The sequence below is a fragment of the Lynx rufus genome, unplaced genomic scaffold (genome assembly GCF_022079265.1).
Source record: "Lynx rufus isolate CCGP_SWC_20201006 ecotype Redwood Valley unplaced genomic scaffold, mLynRuf1.p SCAF_1, whole genome shotgun sequence".
In the NCBI taxonomy this organism is placed as follows: Eukaryota; Metazoa; Chordata; class Mammalia; order Carnivora; family Felidae; genus Lynx; species Lynx rufus.
Window position 1 is genome coordinate 170,863,153 of NW_025814823.1, and position 14,901 is coordinate 170,878,053.

Consider the following 14,901-nt stretch of genomic DNA (forward strand, 5'->3'; position numbering starts at 1 on the left):
ACATCTTTTATGACCTAGCCTGGCTACTCAAGTCAACACTATTTAGTGCGAGAGGGAACTTTACAAGGGCATGAATACCAGGAGGTAAAAATCATTGAGGGCCATCTTGGAGGTTGGTGATCACATCACATGAAGTAACTGACTTCATGGACTTTTTATTACAAAAACTACACAGAAACAGTCATATTTAAATTTTTTTAAAAAGTTAGAAATGACAAGATGACACAGCTGTATGTTTAATTTACCTGAATCTTGTGAAGCCCCAGTGTGTTGAATCAAATTGAAAACCATCATTTGTCAATGCTCTACTACATTTCCATTTTCTTTTATTCTTTGTGACTAGTATCCTTACGGGCATCTCTAAGCAAAAAGAGTAATAGCTAGTTCCTTTTCTCCCACCACACATTCACACACTTTGCTGTCAGCTGAATAGGAAGCAACTCAGGGAGGTAACTTGTGGGGAGAAATAAACTTTGGCCAACGGTTAAACTGGAAAACTCACAATCAGCCACTAACATCCCCCTTAAAAAATCACAGCACAACAGCTGGCATGTGTATCTACTGCTACTATACTACTAAATCTTCAATGATGGCTCTAATTTTTTAAACTTTTGCCTCACTGTCCAGATGGAGGTTAAAGAACATAAATCTGATTGTCAGAGCTAAATTCAAATTGCTGACTACTATTAATTAAGTGACCCTTGGTAAATTAGGTAATCTCTGGGAATTTCAGGTTCCTTATCTAATGTGAATCCACACCCATTCTGTGACTGAAAGTTTGGTCTTGAAAGTGTGACTGCTGGATGCACATTTTCCTATCATTTCCTTCAGTGACACCCCCCGCCCCCCAGCTTCTTCTCCTTTTCTAAACCTAGTGCTAGTCTGGATTTGGATGCTAAAAAATCTCAGAACTTTGTACAAATCACTTAACCCCAATGAACCAGTTTGCTCATTTAGAAAACAGTAATATAATATTTGTCCTAAATTCACAGCTTTAATTTGAAGATTATATTAAATAATGGGTGTCAAGGGCTTGTGAACTGTAAAGCCTGAAGACGTTTTTCAATTTTCTTCCCAAACTGTCAATACATGCAGACATCTTAAGTTTTATTATAAAAGCAACATCTGCATTGCACACAGTTTACAAAACTCTTAAAAATGCTTATCTAGTAGTTAAAATCATTTGTAAACATTTCCATCAGTCAGAGATTTAAAGTAACACATTAATATTACATTTTTTTACTGTAAACAAACTCAGTAAAAAACAAAAAAATCTTTGTATTATGGAAAATTTCAATTTTATACTCAAGCATAGGGATAGTATTGTGAACTCTCAAATACCCAATCCCCAGATTAAACAATTACCAGCTCTATTTCATCTAAATCCTTCACCTCATCCCCAGTTATTTTGAAAGCAAACTTCAGATATATCACTTCATCCGTAAATATGTCGGTATCTATCTACAAAAGGTAAGAATCTTTAAAAGCATAATCATAATGCTAATATCACATATAAAAATTAACAATAATTTCTTTTTTATTATTAAAAATTTTTTATGTTTACTTTTGACAGAGAGAGAGAGAGAGAGAGAGAGAGAGAGAGAGAATATGAGTGGGGGAGGGGCAGAGAGAGACAGAGAGAGACACACAGAATCTGAGGCAGGCTCCAGGCTCTGAGCTGTTAGCACAGAGCCTGACGAAGGGCTCGAACTCACCGACCCCGAGATCATGACCTCAGCCCAAGTCGGACGCTCAACCGACTGAGCCACCCACGCGCCCCACAATAATTTCTTAATATCATCAAATATCCAGTGTTCAGATTTTCTCGAGAGTCTCATGGTTTCATGCAATTTTATAACTGCACGTTTAACTTGACTCTGTCAACACTACACCTGGTCTCCCTTCACCGTCCGGGTCGTTCCGCTTCCCCTGCCGCTCGCCCTCCCCCAAGGTCCCTGTTGCAGTTTTCTTTCAACACCACCAGACGTGGGAAACATCTCTGGAACCCTGGAAACGACCGCCCGCGGAACCGAAGTCGCGCCTCCTCTGTGAGCTCTGGTGGGAGTTCTTTTTCAATTGCACTAAGAGCCGTGTCTGCTAACCGATTGGCAGGGGAAACCGGAAGCGCTTGTGAGTTTGTAGAGCGGTTAAAGAACTGCCACGAGAAGAAGTGAAGGACCTGGTCCGCTGGTTTTCATCGGGACTAGAGCTCAGAGGAGCCTGGACCGCAGTATCGATGGAGGGTGGGACGGGAGGTCGAACCAGCAGCGCGCTTTTCGCGGGTTTCCGGGCTTTGGGGCTTTTTAGCAACGACATTCCACACGTGGTGCGGTTCAGTGCTCTGAAGCGCCGATTCTATGTAACGACCTGCGTGGGCAAGAGCTTCCACACCTATGACGTGAGTGACTTCTTCCTTCGCCAGCCTCCCGGGAACCACCCTCTTAGCCCCCAGCTGAGAGCTGCCTCAGCTCTCTCCAGGGGCAGTCCTGCTCTGCTCCCCCACTGATCAAGGGCTTGCGTTTCTGCCGTCTCTTCCCTAACTCCTACCTGTCCAGTTTCATCACGACTTTACATCCACGTGCTGTTGTTGTAGCCCTTGCAATCCGCTTGGGGCGAGTTTCGGAGACTGTCCAGCTAGGGAAAAGTACCAGAGAACATTTCAGTTCTATAGCAGTGTATTTGTTCAGTAAATATCCGTTCAGGTTCCCTTGAAGATGTAAACGTGATTAAGACCAGTTTCTGCCCCCTCTTAACGAGAAGGACTTGTAAGACATTTTGTTGTGCAATTTCTGACACGCTGGATTAGAAATTCAGACTAAAATACATTGGAAGATCTTGGAGGGGGTGAGATTAATTATGATTTTGGGGACTGTTCACATTTGGTAGCAAACTAGTTTCCTTAAACTTCCCCTGAGCATCTATTTTCTACTAACATTTGAGGGTCTCGTACGGTGCTTCTTAGTCTAAGCCTGGCAGCAACTTCTTTGTGAGATATGTATCGTTTACCGTTTTCCGTAGCACCCTTGTATAAACTAGGAAACAATCTCAGAAATTAAGTTATTTGTCCCAGGGCTTCCTGCTTGTTAGTGATGGTTTTTCTCCTTTAATTTCTTATGAATCATAGTCTTTTGTTGCTGTTTACTTTTTCCCCTTCATTTTCTCCGAAGGAATGTATGCTCTGTGAAAGCAGGGAGCTTTTTTTTATGATAAAGATGATAATAGCCAGTGTTGATGAAGCGCTTTTTGTGGAAGCTGAGCTGTGAAGTTGCATTCTTTTAAGGATTGTGGGAAGCAAATGTGTTAGTAGCAAGAAGAGTTGGTTGTTGGTAGCTGGTTGAGTTAGTGGAAGAGGAAAGTGAGGGACATGCCCAAAGTGGAGATGGTGCTGGTGATGGCAGCTAACGTTTATTAAACGTTAATTATGCCTGGCTCCGTTAACACATTTTATACATTGAATACTCATAACAACTCCATAAAGCAGGTACCTATTTTATTTTATTTTTTTTAAGTTTATTTATTTTGAGAGAGAGAGAAAGCACGCACGCACGGGCACGCTAGTGGTGAAGGGGTAGAGAGAGGGAGAGAGAGAATCCCATTTGGACTTGGCACTGACTGTGAGGAAGAGGGGCTCCATCCAATGAACAATGAAATCATGACCTGTGCTAAAATCAAGAGTCGGATTCTTAACCGACTCAGGTGCCTGGTACTTATTTTAATTCTTATTTTACAGATGAGGAGGAATTTGAGACACAGGGAGATTGATTAATTTTGTCAAGGTCATGTTGCTGGATCAGTAACCATAGATTGGGATCAGCTAATTACAGCCTGCAAGCCAGTCCTATCCTGCATTTGTTTTTGTATATCTGTGACATTTTTGTTTATCTTTTTGAGTTTAAGTGTTTTGAGTTTATTTGTTCGAGTTTATTCTAATATAATGATCTCTAAGTAAAATTTTCCACAGTAGTAGAATACAATATAATTAAATTTTGCATGGTATGGAGACCTGTGTGTGTTTACATTTAAGAAATATAGGATATGTAAAAAAAAAAAAAAGATAAAAGAAATATGGGATATGTAATTTGATCTCCAAGGGCCCTTTCAGTCTTAATATTCTAGCATCTCTGGGATTTGAATTTACACTTATACCTCACTGAACTCTGTGCTTCAGAGATGGGTGGTTTTGACATTTAAAAAAAATTTTTTTTAACGTTTATTTATTTTTGAGACAGAGAGAGACATAGCATGAATGGGGGAGGGTCAGAGAGAGAGGGAGACCCAGAATCGGAAGCAGGCTCCAGGCTCTGAGCTATCAGCCCAGAGCCCGACACGGGGCTCGAACTCACGGACTGCGAGATCGTGACCTGAGCCAAACCCGGACAGTTAACCGACTGAGCCATCCAGGTGCCCCAGTTTTGACATTTTTAAATGGTTGGAGAAAAAATAAAAACTAATAATATGTCATGACATATTAAAATTACATGAAAATCAAATTTCTGTATACATAAGTCAACTTTATTGGAATAGAGCTATACACATTTGTTTATATATTATATGTGGTTGCTTTCAAGTTTTGTTAGCAGTTGCATAGTTTCAGCAAAGACCACATAGCCTGCCAAGCCCTGAAGTAGTTACTATATGACCCTTTGTAGAAAACGTTTATGTCCCCCTTCCATCACCGCTCCTGATGAAATAGTTGAAAATATAAGTTTTCCTAATAATGAAAAATTAGGGTCAGTAAATATATTTTTTAGGAAAGAGAGCATAGCAGATTTATGTATGAGATTATCTTAGTTTTCAAGTGTTAAATTTTCATTAACAAAAGCAATTATAATCTAATATATTTTTTTTTCTTTTTAAAAACAGGTTCAGAAACTTAGTCTGGTGGCAGTAAGTAAGTATAAACTTCATCCTGAATTTATTCATGTTTAGTGTCTTTTAAAAATATTAAATTTGGGGGCACCTGGGTGGCTCAGTCCATTAAGCGTCTGACTTTGGCTCAGGTCATGATCTTGTGGTTCGTGAGTTCGAGCCCCGTGTTGGGCTCTGTGCTGACAGCTCGAGGCATGGAGCCTGCTTTGGATTCTGTGTCTCCCTCTCAGTCTGCCCCTCCCTCACTCATGCTCAGTATCACTCTGTCGCTCAAAAATAAATGTTAAAAAAATTTTTTTTAAATATATTAAGTTTTTGACATTAATTTTAAGACACAGAATATATAAGAAATTCATTGTGTATTTCTGATAAACTTACATAGTTAAAAAATAAGTTCAGGATAGGATCAGATGTCACATGTAGTTGTCATCTCTTTAGTCTTTTTAAATTTAGAATAGTTGATTAGACTTTGTGTTTCACAGCATTGATATTTTTGAAGAGTATAGGCCAGTTCTTTTATAGAATGTCCTTCAATTTGACTTTTTCTGCTGTTTTCTCATGATTAGATTCAGGTTATGCACTATGACAAGAATAACAAAGAAATAATTCAGAATTCTCAGTGAATTTTATTAGCAGGCACATGCTGTTGATTAGTTCTATTCCTGGCAGTGGTAACTTTGATCATTTTATTAAGGTAACATTTGTCAGGAGGCTCCATTTTAAAGTTTTACTCTTTGTAATTAATAAGTATCTTGTGGTTAGATACAGTGAGACAGTGTAAATATCCTGTTACTTTTGAGAGTTTTACCCACCATTTTGTCACTTAGTGATGGTACTTGCCTGAACCAGTTATTAGAATGATGATTACCAAATAGTGATTTTCGGGTTCCATCATTCCTTCTACTGTAAGGAAGGGTTTTCCCTTTTCCTACGTTTTGATACTTTTCCAATAGAAGGAAAATTTATTTTTTTGGAAACCGTTTTACAGAATAAAGGGCCTTCCAGGGCTGAGAGATTGTAGTATAACCATGAAATGTGATCTTTGTAACAGAAACAGAGGAGAGCTATAACGAACCTAGTGTATGTGTCTGATTAACTTAAAATTTTAAAACGATTATAGAAGGGCACTATAGCCTAAGTTGAATACAAAGTGATTAATAAACCTATGAAAATAGTATTTGGGGAATGAAATTTTTTTTTTAAGTTTTATTTTATTTATTTTGAGAGAGAGCAAGCGAGCACGTGTGTGGGGGAGGGGCAGAGAGAGAGGGAGAGAGAGAACCCCAAGCAGGCTCTGCACTGTCAGTACAGAGCCCAGTGTGGGGCTTGAGCTCATGAACCGTGAGATCATGATCTGGGCTAAGATCAAGAGTCAGACGCGTAACAGACTGGGCCACCCAGATGCCCTGGGAATGAAATCTTAAAGTAGAATATGCAGCATGAAAAATACTTAAAACAATCATCTATCTTCTAACTCTCCTGCCCCTAAAACAAGGAATAAAAAGAAAAGGCCAATGTGACCATGATAGAGAGGAATAAAGAAATCATATCGTGTGAGAAATGGCTAGAGGTGATAGGCGTATTTGCCTTGGAGAAGACTGAGTAGATAACTGTATTGTTCATTTAAAGGGTCAGGATTTAGAGTATCATAGGGAATTTTTCTGAGGTTTTCCCAAAGCATAGACTTAAATAGGGGTTAGGTCTTGATTTACTTTAAAAATTTTCCTAGAGTTATAAGTAAATGTGACATTCCTGAAGGCATTTACATGAAGGGTTGATAACTATCTGCCAGTTTTTTATGTGAAGTGTGATTTTTTTCCAAATAACTTCAAAAAGCTTTTCATTTCTTTAGGATTACATTTTAATGTCTGTAAATATTAGATTTTAATTCTCTTAGGGAAGATCAGGTGATTTAATATTCTCAGTCTGGTAGTTATTATTAGAAGTATAAAGTAACATTGAAGTCAAGTTTATACCGATTATTAGTTTTTATTCATGTATCTACACATAGATACATATTTTTTAATTATAGCCATGAAAAATGGTATATGTATACTTGAGATTTCTATCTGTGCCAAGATCTTACAATTTCTTATTTCTTTTATATTTTCTTTTACCTAGGTAACTCTGTCCCACAGGATATCTGCTGTATGGCAGCTGATGGGAGGCTAGTCTTTGCTGCTTATGGGAATGTTTTCTCTGCATTTGCCCGTAATAAAGAGGTTTGTATCACTGAACTATTTTAATGTGTTTTTTGCAGTTAATAGTTAATTGTAGTGAAAGTGGAGGGAACTTTAATGTTACTGTTCTTCTATTAGAATTCTCTGGACATGTACTTGTTTTGTTTTAAACATTTATCTGGTTTTCTGGAGGAAGAGAAAGTTGATTTCATCAAATTTTCAAAATTAGTTAAAACTGGTACTTCAGTTTTCTTCATCAGGGTTGAACATCAGAATTAATTTGGGCAGCTTCTTCAAAAATTTTCCTGCCCAATTGGGTCTCATATCCTGAGCTTTCTACTTTGTGTTTTTGGGTGGGGTAGGATTTAGAAAATACTTTTGAAGATGCTTTCCCAGGAGATTCTTTTTTTTTCCTTTCCTTTTTTTTTTTTTAATCCAAGTTAGTGAGAGGCACCTGGGTGGCTCAGTCAGTTGAGCGTCTGACTTCTGCTCAGGTCATGCTCTCACAGTTTGTGGGTTTGAGCCCCATGTCAGGCTCTGTGCTGACAGCTCAGAGCCTGGAGCCTGCTTTGGATTCTGTCTCCCTCTCTCCCTGCCCCTCCCCAGCTCATGCTCTGTTCCTCTCTCACTTAAAACAGTAAAATAAAACGTTAAAAAATTTTTTTTAAATCCAAGCTAGTGAGTGTATAGTCTAATAATGATTTCAGGAATTGAATTTAGTGATTCATACTAACATAAAATACCCAGTGCTCATCCCAACAAGTGCCCTTCTTAATGTCCATCACCCATTTACCATTTAGCCCAGCCCCCCACCCACCACCCTGCCAGCAACTCTCAGTTTCTTCTCTGTATTTAAGAGTCTGTTATGGTTTGTCTCCTTCTCTGTTTCTATCTTATTTTTGCTTCCCTTCCCTTATGTTCATCTGTTCTGTTTCTTAAATTCCACATATGAGTGAATCATGTATTTGTCTTTCTCTGACTTATTTTGCTTGACATAATACACTCTAGTTCCATCCATTTTGTTGCAAATGGCAAGATTTCATTCTTTTTCATCGTCGAGTAACATTCCAATGTATATAAATACCACATCTTCTTTATCCATTAGTCAGTCGATGGACATTTGGGCTCTTCCATACTTTGGCTATTGTTGATAGTGCTGCTATAAACATTGGGGGGCATATGTCCCTTCAAAACAGTACACTTGTATCCCGTGGATAAATGCCTAGTAGTGCAATTGCTGGGTCATAGGGTAGTTCTGTTTTTAATTTTTTGAGGAACCTCCATACTGTTTTCTAGAGTGGCTGCACCAGTTTGCATTCCCACCAGCAGCACAAAAGGGTTCCTCTTTCTCCGCATCCTTGCTAACATCTGTTGTTGCCTAAGTTGTTAATGTTAGCCATTCTGACAGGTGTGAGGTGGTATCTCATTGTGGTTTTGATTTGTATTTCTCTGGTGATGAGTGATGTTGAGCATCTTCTCATGTGTCTGTTAGCCATGTTTTCATTGGAAAAGTGTCTATTCATGGTTTTTTTGCCCATTTCTTCACTGGATTATTGGTTTTTTGGGTGTTGAGGTTGATAAGTTGTTTATAGAGTTCAGATACTAACTCTTTATTTGATATGTCACTTGCAAATATCTTCTATTCCATTGGTTGCCTTTTAGTTTTGCTGATTGTTTCCTTCGTTTTGCAGAAGCATTTTATCTTGATGAGGTCCCAGTAGCATCTTTGCTTTTGTTTCCTTTGCCTCCAGAGACATGTCAAGTAAGAAGTTGTTGCAGCTGAGGTCAAAGATGTTGTTGCCTATTTTCTTCTCTAGGATTTTGATGGCTTCCTGTCTTACATTTAGGTCTTTCACCCATTTTGAGTTTATTTTGTCTGTGGTATAAGAAAGTGGTACAGGTTCATTCTTCTGCGTGTCTCTGTCTAGTTTTCCCAACACCATTTACTGAAGAGACTCTTTTTTCCGTTAGATATTCTTTCCTGCTTTGCCAAAGGTTAGTTGGCCAAACGTTTGTGGGTCCATTTCTGGGTTCTCTATTCTGTTCCACTGATCTGAGTGTCTGTTTTTGTGACAGTACCATACTCTCTTGATTACAGCTTTCTGATACAGCTTGGAGTCCAGAATTGTGATGCCTCCTGCTTTGGTTTTCTTTTCCAACAGTACTTTGGTTATTCGGGATTTTTTTCTGGTTCCATGCAAATTTTACAATTGTTTGTTCTAGCTCTGTGAAGAATGCTGGTGTTATTTTGATAGGGGTTGCATTGAATATGTAGATTATTTTGGGCAGTATCAACATTTTAACACTATTTGTTCTTCCAATCCACAAGCATGGAATGTTTTTCTGTTTCTTACTGTTTTGTAGTTTTCAGAGTATAGATCTTTACCTCTTTGGTTAGATTTATTCTTAGGTATCTTATGGTTTTTGGTGCAATTGTAAATAGGATTGATTCCTTTATTTTGTTTTCTGCTGCTTCATTATTGGTGTATAGAAATGAAACCAATTTCTGTACATTGGTTTTTATATCCTTTGACTTTGCTGAATTCATGTATCAGTTGTAGCAGTTTTTTGGTTGAATCTTTTGGGTTTTCCATATAGAGTATCATGTCATCTGCAAATAGTGAAAGTTTGACTTCCTTCCTGCTGATTTGGATGCCTTTTATTTCTTTTTTGCTGCCTGATTGCTGAGGCTAGGACTTCCAACACTATGTTGAATAACAATGGTGAGAGTGGACATCCCTGTCGTGTTTCTGCCTGTAGGGGAAAAGCTCTTAGTCTTCCCCCATTGAGGATGATATTAGCTGTGGGTCTTTCATATATGTCCTTATGATCTTGAGGTGTGTTCCTTCTATCCATACCTCTTGAGGGTTTTTATCAAGAAAGGATGCTGTTTTTTGTCAAATGCTTTTTCTGCATCTGTTGAGAGGATCATGTGGTTCTTATCCTTTTATTAATGTGATGCATCACATTGATTGATTTGCAGATATTGAACCAACCCTGCATTCCAGGAATAAATCCCACTTGATCATGGTGAATAATTCTTTTAATGTATTGTTGGATCCAGTTTGCTATTATCTTGAGAATTTTTACATCCATGTTCATCAGGGAAATTGGTCTATAGTTCTCCGTTTTAGTGGGGTCTTTGTCTGGTTTTGGAATCAAGGTAATACTGGCCTCATAGAATGAGTTTGGAAGTTTTCCTTCCATTTTTATTTTTTGGAACAGCTTAAAAAGAATAGATGTTAACTCTTCTTAAAATGTTTGGTAGAATTCCCCTGGAAAGCCATCTGGCTCTGGACTTTTGTTTTATGAGAGATTTTTTATTACTGATTTAATTTCTTTACTCGTTATGGGTCTGTTCAAATTTTCTGTTTCTTCCTGTTTCAGTTTTGGTAATTTACATGTTTTGGAATTTGTCCATCTCTTCCAGATTGCCCAATTTGTTGGCATATAATTTTTCATAATATTCTCTTATTATTGTTTGTATTTCTGCGGTGTTGGTTGTGATCTCTCCTCTTTCATTTGTGATTTTATTTATTTGGGTCCTTTCTTTTTTCTTTTTGATCAGTCCTGCTAGTGGTTTATCAATTTTGTTAATTCTTTTAAAGAACCAGCTTCTGGTTTCATTGATTTTTTTTCTACTATTTTTTTTTTTTTTTTTTTTTTTTAATTTCGCTGTCATTGATTTCTGCTCTAAAATCATTTCCCTTCTTCTGCTGTTTTGGGCTTCATTTGCTGTTCTTTTTTCAGCTCTTTTAGGTGAAAGTTTAGGTTATGTATTTGAGACCTTTCTTCCTTCTCTAGGAAGGCCTGAATTGATATATACTTCTCTCTTATATTGCCTTTGCTGTATTCCTGAGGTTTTGGACTGTCATGTTTTCATTTTATTTATGCCACTACTTTATGTGGATTGAATTTTTCATTATGAACAACTCAGCCCATGACTCCTTTTCTAAGAACCAAGTGGTTCTCTGTATAGAGAAAACAAGATTCTCTGTTTTCTACACTGGTAAGGAAGGGTCTTTTCTTAATCTCTCATTTGGTTTCTAAGTTTGTTCTGGAAAAACAGCCTTGAGAGATGACCTGGCTCAGGAGGTCCAGAATGAAAAGGGAAGTGGCAGTATGGCTGCCTAGATAGCCAAGGATTCGGATCAGTGTACTTGTCAAGGTCTAACTTGGACTGACATTTGTTCCCAGGGTCCTCCATCATCACTCCCTGTGGCAGAGGAGGGCAGTTTACCTGTGGAGGTCTTTAATGGGACTTGTTTGAATTTTTAGAGTCAGGAAAAATGTCCTTTTTTTTTTTTTTTTTTTTTAATACAAAATACTGCAGTTTGTAGTTTTCCCTGGAAGATACAAATAGAGAGAAAGTAAGGGTGGCAAGGCATGAGAGACTAATTGCAGGAATTGTAGGAAGCTGTTACCACTTCTAGGTCCAAAGGACAAGGAGAAGAAATAACGTTTCTGGAATTTGGTGAGAACTGAAATCATGGAGAAGGGGCTGTAGTTCTTAAGGAATGCAGCTACTGTAAGGATAAGGGTCTCTGTGTGTCAAAACAGAAGTACTCTATCCTCCCTATCTCATCTGGAAGCCAGCTGGTGATGGAGCTTATAGAGTTAGCCTTCTAGAACATAACCATTTTTTTAGGATGCATGGAGTAGTGCTGGTTAGATTGGGTGAACAACCCGGCTGTATGTGTCCTCCCTAAGCTCAGTTGTGAGGTTGAACTTCAGAGGTCTCATTTCTATGTTTCTAGTTTAGGCTTCCTTATTATTGGACTGGCTGAGGGAGCAGGTGAAAATGCCTGGTTCCTTGCCATTTGTTAATCTAACCTTGGATAATCAAAAGTTGGATTACGTTTCTTAATGAGAGCATCTTTAGGATTAGCATGTTTTTGGTTAATATGAATAATGTTAAATGTTGAATGAGTAATAATATTAAATTCTTTTGAACTTTAACATTGTAGGTAGTACACACCTTTAAGGGTCATAAAGCAGAAATCCATCTGTTGCAACCCTTTGGGGATCACATTATCTCTGTTGATACTGACAGCATTCTTATTATTTGGCACATATATTCAGAAGGTAAGAATGAGCCAATTTATTGCATTATCATGGGGGCAGATAGTATGTGTGCAGCTAAAATTAAAAACCTATGTAAACACAACTTCTATGTCAGAGGTTTCACATGTAATCAGAAAAAAATTTAGACTCTTTAATATATATGAAGAAAAAGGTTGTAAGTAAAAAATGGATAGATAATTTTAGTCAGCTAGGAGCTAACTATAGTATTTATAACCTGTTTAATGTATTCATTTCAGCTAATACATTTTCCATTGCAGTTCTCCAAGTTCAGTGATGCGTGAATTATTTTCTCTGTAGAGTGCATTTTGGTATATGATTACACCTGAGTAACTCTTGGTTTGTATTTTCAACTTTCCGCAAAGGAGATTGTGGTAGTAAACTAAAGATCCTGTAAAGATCCTGTAAAGATCCTATAACCTAAAGGAAAGTATACATCCTTTCTCTAAGAATATGAGTCAGTGTTCTTTAACTGTGATAGTCTTATACAGTGGTAGCAAGCTATGTTTGGTGGAAATGTATGAGAATCACTGTTTTTACTTTCACCAAGATTTGCCTCTTACTTTTTACATCTTTGAGAGACCCATCAATCTCCCTAGATATTTGGCCTTTCACTCCATGGAAGAGTTCAGTATAAGTACTTCACTTTGGAATATTCACTCTGCCTCTTGATCAAATTATAAAAATAGTAAGGCTGATTCCTTTTTTTAAGCCTTATTTTTTATTCCTATAAACAAGTTCAGCAATGAGTGGAATTTTTAATAGTACTGATATTAGAATTTTAGAGAACTTTTGACAGTCTAAATTACATTTACAAGTTGCCCCTCATCACATTTAATTTCTCAAGGAATGTGTAAAGGTTCGAATGTAAGTCTTTGGTTTATATTAAGACATAAATCTCTGATATGGTAGGCTTACTTTAAGGGCTAGATATATGGATATATGAAAAATAATTACATGTTGTTTATAACTTTTACTTTTGTAGAGGAATATCTGCAATTGACTTTTGATAAATCAGTATTTAAAATTTCTGCAATTTTGCACCCAAGTACCTACTTGAATAAAATACTTCTTGGCAGTGAACAAGGAAGCCTACAGTTGTGGAATGTAAAATCCAAGTAAGCACTTTATTTAGAATATAATGTAGGTGGTTCCCATTTTATCCTTACCTACCACTCCCTAATGCATACTTAAGTCTCTCAATTCTCCCTGCCTTTATATGTTTACCTGAGGGCCTTCTATAAGTATACCTACTTTTGGTGTTGTTACTCACGGTATCACATAGGCAAAAGGTGGCATGTGGTCCTGGCATATGGTAGGCAGCTTCATAAGTATCCATTTAAAAGTATATACTAATGGCCCTAATCTGTAAAGAATCCATATAACTATAGAGAAGACTCTAGTAAAGTAACATAAGAAAATAATTATGTGTTGGTCACTGGACAGCATCTAGTTTTCAATAAACTGAAGAAGTAGGAGAAGGCAAAGTCAATCAGTATTAATTTAGTGCTAGCATTTAGGAATCATTTTTAGAGTAAAAGTCCTTGTATTATCAACCACAAACTTGATGGACATTTACTATAATATTATTGGTATAGCTGGAGGGCTAGATAAATGGTTTTGAATACCTCCACCTGTTATTTGAACATTTATCCGGAGAAAAAAGTGATAGTTCAATCTTTGTATAGCATTAAAAAGACAAAAATATTTGACCATCCAAATTGTACTTTCTAAATCCCTCATAAATTTGAAAGGGAAAATAAGATTATCAAAGGTTTAACATTTATCCTAGTTCATAGTTTTAAATCAGTGTTTTCATTCAATTTAGCAAATATTGACTACCTACCCTTGTAGGTTTAGGGATAATGACAGAAGTATTGTCTCTGCTCCTGCATTATATCTTGAGGCTCTTTATGTGATGTTTACACACTATTTTACATTAAATATTCCTTGGATAATCATTGAGTAACTAATCTGTGCCCACTTACTAAATTTACTATATGATTTAATACTTTATTGAATATCATTATAACAATTTCAGAATCTGTTTCTTCATGGACTTCTTTATCGTTTGTGGCTTGATTCTGTAATTTAGAGCAGCATCACTATTGTCATGTGACAGTTATATAACATAAGTATCATAGTTATATTCCCATTGGTAATATTTTTCTAGAAATACATTGCAGTGAAAAAACAAGATCCACCTACATTCTAAGATGGTTTTTTGTTATAGTCTGTAATATAAAATGATTTTTAGCTTGTATTTTTTTTCTATTTCTTAAAGAGTTCGCATAATGTAGTAGTTACTAGCAGCATGGGGCATAGGATCTGGAGTTGGTCTGTCTGGGCTCTATGAATTATTAGCCATAGAACCTTAGCTTAATTGTTTCACATAATTAAGTTTCTTATTTTCTTATCTGGATAATGGTGATAATATCTACCTCATGGAATCATTTTGAGTATTAAATAAGTTAATATATATATACTTAGAATACTGTGGGTCAGAGAAACAACTTAAATATCACCCATTATTATTTTGCTTTTTAATATATAGTCGATTTTGTTTCCCTAAAAAATAAAAACTTTCAACTACTTTTCTTCCTGTAGTAAGCTTCTGTATACGTTTCTGGGATGGAAAATTGGAGTCACAGCTCTTCAGCAGGTTAGTATTTTTTTGTTAAGTCAGAGAAGAAAAGAAGTTAGTAGTGTGATCTTTCAGTTTCAGGGGTCAACCATATTTTTTAGACCTAAAGACAAAAATAATATACAA

General features: G+C 36.8%; 1 protein-coding gene across 1 annotated transcript in view; it reads left to right on the forward strand.

Moving 5' to 3' along the window:
* The first annotated feature begins 2,153 nt into the window (after positions 1-2,153).
* WDR36 (WD repeat domain 36) overlaps positions 2,154-14,901 on the forward strand; it is a 44,082-nt gene continuing 31,334 nt past the window's right edge. The window contains exons 1-6 of the mRNA XM_047090177.1: positions 2,154-2,398; positions 4,864-4,891; positions 6,991-7,091; positions 12,017-12,134; positions 13,117-13,249; positions 14,739-14,793. Coding sequence (XP_046946133.1) covers positions 2,237-2,398; positions 4,864-4,891; positions 6,991-7,091; positions 12,017-12,134; positions 13,117-13,249; positions 14,739-14,793 — 597 coding nt within the window. The 5' untranslated portion in view covers positions 2,154-2,236. The remainder of the gene's footprint in view (positions 2,399-4,863; positions 4,892-6,990; positions 7,092-12,016; positions 12,135-13,116; positions 13,250-14,738; positions 14,794-14,901) is intronic.